The sequence below is a fragment of the Pteropus vampyrus genome, unplaced genomic scaffold (assembly GCF_000151845.1).
Source record: "Pteropus vampyrus isolate Shadow unplaced genomic scaffold, Pvam_2.0 Scaffold236, whole genome shotgun sequence".
Lineage (NCBI taxonomy): Eukaryota > Metazoa > Chordata > Mammalia > Chiroptera > Pteropodidae > Pteropus > Pteropus vampyrus.
The window spans coordinates 2,294,678-2,303,153 of NW_011889017.1; the positions used below are offsets into that span (position 1 = coordinate 2,294,678).

The 8,476-nt window shown below is 42.8% G+C and overlaps 1 protein-coding gene across 1 annotated transcript in view; it reads left to right on the plus strand.

The window, feature by feature from the left end:
• Positions 1-8,476, plus strand: part of NAXD (NAD(P)HX dehydratase) — a 27,958-nt gene that overhangs the window by 14,274 nt on the left and 5,208 nt on the right. The window contains exons 5-7 of the mRNA XM_023519765.1: positions 6,723-6,773; positions 6,860-6,964; positions 7,768-7,888. Coding sequence (XP_023375533.1) covers positions 6,723-6,773; positions 6,860-6,964; positions 7,768-7,888 — 277 coding nt within the window. The remainder of the gene's footprint in view (positions 1-6,722; positions 6,774-6,859; positions 6,965-7,767; positions 7,889-8,476) is intronic.

The window sequence follows — 8,476 nt, forward strand, 5'->3', positions numbered from 1 at the left end:
AAAACAAAGAAAAGAAGCCCACTGCCTAGAACTGGAAGCCAGCCGAAGTCTGTGGGGTGCTGGACTATTGAGTGATTCTGAACAGAATGCCCTGTGCTTCACTGGGCTCTGGAATGAGAAGCTGTGATAATAGACCCCGGGGTCGGAGGGGCAGCTATTCACTCCTATCACAAAGAGCTCGCCTAGAGAACAGGAGAGATTAATGAGCCAGCAGTTGTGCATTCAGGATAAATAATCTGAGAGGCAAATACAATTTAACAGTAGCTCTAGATGACACATTGTGCAAATTAGAGGATTTAATTTAGGATGGGATTCTCCTGGTTCTAAGCCACCTGGAATTAGCATGGGGCATGCAAGTTTGTCAGGCAACACCACTCAGATCTTTGAAAATCTTAACCTCTTGCTGAAAAGTAGAAGTTAATCATGGTCAAAGAGTGTTAGACCCTTCAGTTTCTCCAAGCGGAAGACCTCTCCTTGGAACCTCTGTGTGAACAGTGGATCAGCGGTGCCTTTGCATTCAGAGTTAGTGGTGGTTGGCACAGTAGGGGCTGAGCCCACGCCAGTCTTGGGTGGTCTGGCAGTGCTTTTTAGATGGATGGTTTATAAAGAGAGGTAAATGAGGGTTCCTGTCAGCATGGAGCCAGAGTAGTGGTCCCCCAAGGAGCCTTGTGATAATAGAATTCTTGACCTTTTGTTTACTTGCCAGTAAACCCCTGGCCACATTGGTCATGACAGTGGAACTCACAACACACTCCCTGGTCCCCTCTTTAAACCTCATCTTTTAATGCCCTGTTTTCATTGAAACATCGTGGTGATGTTTCTTATGTTGTTTAGAGATTTACACATGTTGCTGGTATAGATAGGTTTGATTTCTCGTGCTTCCTTGATAGAGGCTCTTAGGCTGGCTGTAGGCTGACCACTATCTGCTGGTGTAACCACACTGTGAAGGCAGCACATGCTGTGGTCTGAATGTTTATGTCCCCCAAATTCACGTGTTGAAATCCTAACCCCCAAAGGTGACATACTAGTAAGGCCTTTGGAAGTGATTAGGTCATGAGGTTGGAGCTCCTATGATGGGATTCATGCCCTTATAAAAGAGACCTCAGCTCCCTTGTTCCTTCTGCCATGTGAAGACACAGTGAGAAGTCTGTGACCAGGAAGAGACCCACACTTGACACCATTAGCAGCCCGAATGGACTAAGACAGCATGGTGGGACTACAGTTTGGTTCAAGAAGCCACTCGTTAGGGTGTTTTCTGAACAAAACTTGAAATGAATGTGTACTCCCTGTTGACAGCTGTGATCGACAGGCCCCATGCTTGCCTACTTGTCCCTCCTGATGTGAGATTCCTGCCAGGCCCTGGCACTGCCCTGACCGCCCTGTCCTGGCAGTACGGCGTCCTGTGCTTGTCCACTTGAGCCATGTCCAGATGTGTTCAACTGTGAGGAGTTCCTACACTGGGCATTTGGCTCTTCACCGTGAACCAGGGACTCTGGTATTCCTGAGTACTTGCCACACAGACAGTTCAGTCCTCAACGGAGGGTTTAATGCACAGCAGATTTATGATCAGTAATTAGAAATGAACTTATTTTTGAACAGCTTAAATGAAAGAGAAATGTGCTTGGATTTTATCAGAATTTCCTTGTAAGCGTTTTTTCTCCCTTGGGACAAAAAACTTGTGCTGGGGTCTCACAGAACACTGGCCTGGGGCAGTTATTAGCTGGGGGCCCAAGACAGGCTGTACAGCTTCATTGACCTTGGGTTTTCTCATCTGCTCTGTTTTCATTATCTGTTTCATATTCTACTTGTGGATTACTGAGTTTAGTAGACTCTGTGAATTAAATACTAACATATTGTGTTTTGTGTGCCGGGCACTTTTATGAGTACTTTATGTTAGTAAACTTCATTTAGTTCTCACAACATCCTAAATCGGTATTAGCATCATTTCCATTTTATAAATGTGGAAACTGATACAGAGAGATGATGTCCGGTGCAGATATCAGATGCTTATAGTCATCCAGGTAGGGCTTGTGGTATTTATGTCCAGAACATCCAGTGCCAGAATTGGTACTCTCTATACTTAAGCCCTGAGAAGCAAATGAGATTATGTAAAAGCATCTTCAGGCGGCTGTGTAGGTAAGTAACAGCATTTAATTCTACTCCTGTGTGCCCTGCGCTGTGTGTGGCACTGGGGACACAAAATCCCAGTGGCGGGAGGGGTATAATAAAGTATTGGCTGGTCTTTGTCCCCTGTTCCTAGGAAAGAGTCTTTGAACCTTTGGAATTTTTTCAACAGGTAGAAATGGCTTTTATTCAAGATGGGCCTCTTGGACCTCACCTGAGTTTATGCTAAAGATTTGACTGAGGATGGAGTCCTTTACACCAGGAACTTTGAGATTAGAGTTGTTGCCACCTCCAAGGAGGGGAGGGAAGAGGAGGGGGCTGCACGTTGAGTTCAGTCACATGGGCAGTAATTCAGTCACACGAGCATAATTTTAGAGACCCCAGTAAACTCAGGAGAGCTTCCAGGGTGGCGCGCGCACAGATGTGCCCAGAGGGGGATGTGTGTGTCCTGACTGACCAGGAAAGGGCCCAGAGCAACTTGTGGGACCCTCCCAGACTTGCCCCTTGTCTCTCTCCATTTGGCTGCTCCTAATTTATGTCCTTTATAATAAAACTGTAATTGAAGGTATAGTGCTTTCCTTGAGTTCTCAGAGTCATTCTAGCTAATTATCGGACTTGAATGGGTGATGGAAACCCCCGAGGTCTGCCTGGTGTTTGAAGGGTGGGCAGTCTTGTGGGGTCTGTGCCCTTCACCTGCAAAATTGACTATCGGGTGGTTAGGGTCAGAATTGCACTGCAGCAAATATCTGGGAAAATAGCACAGAAGTGTGGTACTGAGGTACCCTCTTTGAGCAGTCTCTTAGGATGTGTACTCCTACTAAACCTGTTCAGACCCTTTGTTAGTCCCACTTCAGGGACTATATTTCAAGGGGAAATATCTTACTACAAGGAGTGACATCCTAATTTGTAAAAACTGATTACAGCAACATAAAAACTTAGTCTGATACTAGAGGGTACAGGCGTGAATTTAAGGTGAAAACAGCTCGTGAAAAGTTCTCTACTTCAGTTCTTTTGCCGCTGAATTTAAATGCATAATAAAACAACTTAGTATGTTTATTTGGGGGAAAAAAAAAACATTTTGCAGTGTACAAGCTGGAAGGTGGGAAGTGAGGGTGTGCCTCACTGCACTTCCCAGCCCAGTCTCCAGAGTTCACATTTCTATTCATTCTTCTGGACTTTCCTCTTTCTGTATATAAAATAGCAATTGCGGTCATGAGAATTGCTAACATTTCTTGAGCGAGCATTTCCTATGTTCCAGCTAATACAAAGCAGTGCATTATGCTTTCTTATCAGCTTCTTGCTCAGTGCCTGCTACATAGCAGACGTTTATTGGATGTTTTCTGAATGAATTCATTATCTAGTATAATTCTGAAAATAACCCTATTAGATAAATTTTTATTCTTATTCTCGTTTTTTTGATGAGGAAATTGAATCCTAGAGAAATTAAATTACATTCTTGAGATGGTCATGTAGCAAGTAAATTGCTGTTTTTTTTAACTTTTTTGAGATGAGGTTTTTACATACCATAGAATTCAATACCCATTTAAACAGTACAATTCAATTCAGTGATTTCTAATATATTCATAGAGTTGTGCGACCATCACCATGATCAATTTTAGGACATTTTTATCACCCCCAGAAAGAAACCCCATACCCACCAGCACTTGCACCCTGTTCGTCTCAACCTCCCCGGGCCCTGGCAACCACTGATCTGCTTGCTGTCTCTATGGATTTGCCAATTCTGGATCTCTCATGGAAATGGAGTCATACACTGTGGCATTTTGCGACTTGCTTTATTCACTCAGCATAATTTCAGGGTTCATCCATGTTGCAGTGTGTCAGTACTTCACTCTTTTTTATTGCTGTTTAGTATTCCATTGTGTGGGTAGACTACATTTTGTTCATCCATTCACGAGTTCATGGACATTTGGGTGGTTTCTACTTGGGGGCTATTACGAATAATGCTGCTGCGAACATTAGTTTACAGATTTTTGTGATAACTTTCACATTTTTGAGGAGCTGCCAGTGTTTTCCATAGCAGCAACACCATTTTCTATTCCTGTCAGCAATGTGTGAGGGTTCTGATTTCTCCACACCCTCTCTAACATGTTATTGTCCATCTTTTTAATTATAGCCATCCCAGTAGGTGTGAAGTGGTATCTTGAAGTGTGTGTGTGCATATGCACACTCTTTGTGGTTTTGGTTTGCATTTCTTTGATGGCAATGATGTCGAATATTTTTTCATGTGCTTACTGGCCATTTGTAGCTCTTTGAAGTATCTATTCATATCCCTTCCTCAGTGAAAAATAAATTGCTTGTCTTTATTATTGAGTTTTAAAAATCTTCGTATATTCTAAATACAAGTCCTTTATCAGAGATAGTATTACAGATATTTTCTCACTCGGTGGGTTGTCTTTTCATTTCCTCGATGGTAGTTTGTAGCACAAATTTTTAATTTTGATAAAGTCCAGTTTATTTTTTCTTTTGTCACTTATGTTTTGGTGTCTTATCTGGGGTTTTTTTTTTTTTGCTTTTTTTGTTTTTTTTGCTTGACCCAAGAATTACTCAAATTTTTTAAGAGCTTGCTTGTTTTAACTCATGTTTAGATCTATGGTCCGTTTTGAGTTAATTTTTGTGTATAGTGTAAGGAAGGGGCCCAGTTTCATTCCTTTGCAAGTAGATATCCAGTTGTTCCAGCAACATTCATTGAAAAGACTTTTTCCTCCAGTGAATTGTCTGGATAGCCTTGTTGAAAATCAGTTGACATAAAATAAGGGTTCTTGTTTCTGTCCCATCAGCCTGTGTAGCTGTCCTGTGCCAGTACCACACTGTCTTCATTACAGTGGCTGTGCATTAAGTTTTGAAATGGTAAAATGTGGAGCCCTTGAACTTTTTTCAAGATTGTTTTGGCTCTTCTGGGTCCTGTGCATTTCCATGTGAGTTATTTAATTTTTATATATTATACTTTTTATAGTATATTTGTTATATATTGGTTTTTATATTTAATATTTTTATTTTAGTAGCTACATCATACTATACTATAATGTATTTAGTTCATTTAGGCTGTTTACAGCTTTTTCTATTCATGTTGTCTTGAACATTTCTGTATACATATTTGTTCCATTTCTTTTGGGTATTTAGGAAAAATTTCCACAAGTTCTGTTGCCGATTCAAAGAGCTATAGCAGTTTGCTGTTCCACCAACAGGCTGTCCTTGCCAGGACTCTGCTCTGGGGAGCTGTCATTCCTGCTCACTTCTGCCTGGTCCCTTATGTGGGAATGCTTGTTTAATTTTAGCTCTGTCTGGTTCCTCCACAAGCATCCTCCAGCCTTTTCTGATCTGGATGTGGCTTGATCATTCCTGTGTCATTTTCGTAGGTTAGATTATTAACTAGATGGTAGATGCAGCTGCAGTTGTGGAGAATGGTGAGCCGTTTTGTTATTGTGTTTTCGTGGCCCTCACTGCTGCTAACGTGAGCCATCCTTACAAATGCAATAAACATTGACAGGAAGCACAGTGTGCTTCATACAAATCCTCTGAGTGATGGAAGCAGATCACTCCTTAAATGGGTGACTGATGCATGGTTTTGTGTGGTGCTCTTAACTGTGCCAGTAGACCTGACTGTTGGCATGTTTGTGATGTCATGTTATTCAACTACCACCCATCGTGTTGACTCACATTTCAGTGTTTGAATATTCACTTTACACTGTTTTTGTAAGAACTTTTTAATAGGAAAAATACAAAGAGATGAAGATGTTGGCGTTGTGGCCAAACACTGCACCATGAAACCAGAGATTCAAAAATCTGAATTAGCAAAAGCCAGTCAATTTTAACAATAAAGGCTAGCAGAGTATTTTCATTGTTAACGAAGGAAATAAGCTTCCATGAAGCTCCCATACCCGGATCCTCACTTGAAGGGGCCTTTGGAAACACTCCCAAAGCTCCGACCAGTGTCAGCAAAGTATGACAGACTGTCAGGGCAGCTCATGCTTTGTGGAGTTTCACATTTCATTTTCAGAATGATAACTTTTAATTAAATATGTGTGGACTTATATCTTTCAATGTTTTAAGATATTTCTACTTATATCTTTAGTCTCAATGTTTTCTGTTATCAGGTAGAGATCATTTTTATATGCTATTGCAATATATAATCTTGTACTGGTTCATAATAAGAAGCAACCATATGTTGATCGTATATAATTTTTTTTAGTAAAAATCCTCTGAAACTTTTAGTATAACCTTTTCAGAGTTGTTTTTTATCGTCACTCATTTATAGCAAAGTGTTATGAAAAACACATAAAAGCTGATGATTTAGGGGAATTCCCAAGGATTTATATCTGTTGGAAATTTGTAGACACTGGCATGGAGGTCACCCTTCGTGGGCTAGCCTGCGACCCAGCGCTGTGCATAATGTCACCCATGAGCTTATGTTTTCAGAGTTCCCTGTGCCCTGCCTTAACAAGGGGACTGTTGGTTCATTTGGGTCTTTTCTGTTTTATGCACTTTATTCTATTTGTTGATGAGTTGGTGTTGAAATTTATCAAGGAATTGCTTGGTTAATTCCTCTGAGAGGTAACGGGCTTTTCCTTTTCTTGCAGGGCATTTTAGAAGTGTCAAAGGCCAGAGGTATCCCCCTCATCATTGACGCAGTGAGTGTGGCCTCTCCATTCTTGTACCCTCCTCACAGCCAGGCCCCCAAGGCCAAGCAGTAAACAGGAGCCCTTGTTCTGTGCAGGATGGGCTGTGGCTGATAGCTCAGCAGCCAACCCTCATTCAAGGCTACCGGAAGGCCGTTCTCACTCCCAACCACATGGAGTTTGGCAGACTCTCTGAAGCTGTGGTGAGTTTGTTGACCACCCTAAAGACAATGTGCAAGCCTTCCTCATCTTGAGGGGTGAAGGACACGCTGTGCAGTTCTGCTCCCACTAGTCCCTGCAGGTGCTTCTGCAGGGACAGACATGTAGATGCCACGAGGATGCATGCATTTCTACAGTGCACATTTTCACATAATAGTGGTTTTGTGTTTTTGGTGTTGCATGTGTTGGGGCATCTTCTAATCGGTGCATCTTTGATTGGATGAAAGGCAGAATGGTGAGCTCTGGGGTCAGCCAGCCTCTCACAATCTGTACTCTGTGTGGATCACTCTATCTCTGTCCTCCGTCACCTCGTCTGTGAAATGTAGATAACGATGGCATCTGCCTCATAGGGTCTGTGAGGATGAAATGAAATATACGTAAATCCGTGAGACCTTACATATCTTATGCCCCACAGACGTTATCATTCAAAGTTGAATCACTCCTGTAAACTTTCAAAATCCCAGCCATGATGAATGTTCTTTACCTTTGGTCTGACAGGGTAGGGGACGGGCACCAGAACAGAGTTTCTGCCTCAAGACCCAGTGTTGGCTTCTACCTGGAGGACTTGCTGCCCATGGTATTGTGGGCCTCCTTCTACCTGGTGGATGAAATGCACATCTCTGTTGGGGGGCCAGAGCTCAGCCATTATAAAGTGCCTGGTGGGTCGGGGATTCCCTTCGATGTGAGAGTCTGAGGATCAGGAGAGATGAGGCAGGGCATTCATTGTATCTACTTTTGTGGGATCCTTTCACATATCTCATGACCGCCATGGTATCCTACTGCATAGCTGAAAGACCCCGTGGACAACGGTGATCGCCGTGGAGCTGTGCTGAGACTCAGCCAGGCTCTGGGGAATGTGACCGTGGTCCAGAAAGGGGAGCAAGATGTGATCTCCGATGGCGAACAGGGTGAGTGGCTTTGGGCTTCACGTCGTGTCAGCAAGCCAGTGTGGCCGTGCTGGGTACAAGCCCCCCAAAAAACCTCTCATTCACATACGGTACAGGTGCTCAGTGTCACATTTGCATGTCACGTGATTACTCGTGTCTCACACCTTCACACACGTGCATCACGTGTTCCACATACAGAGGGACCTCCTGATGAGCTTGTTAACCACAACTTCTTCAAAGTTCATTATTTCTCACTGTTTTGCAAAAGGAAGTGACAGTCATGAATGTTGATCCTAGTTGATACCAGCTGCAATGGCCAAAGTCCTATCAGTTTATAAGCAACAGCCCAATGGGAAAATGGCTGTAACAGCAGGTGGTACTCCAGGGTCCCTGACATGCCACCTCTGTCTTGCCTGTGGCATAAATGCAGTTATTTGAATATTTTACTGCATTTTATCCTATTTTATAAAAACGAGTGGAAAGTGAAGAAATCCTAGAAGCTGGGAGTAGTCGTGGGAATCACCAGGTACTGAAATGTGGCAAATCATCCAGTCACATTCTTTCAGCGGGAACCTGTGACCATTGAGTGAGAATGAGGTGGGGGTGTGG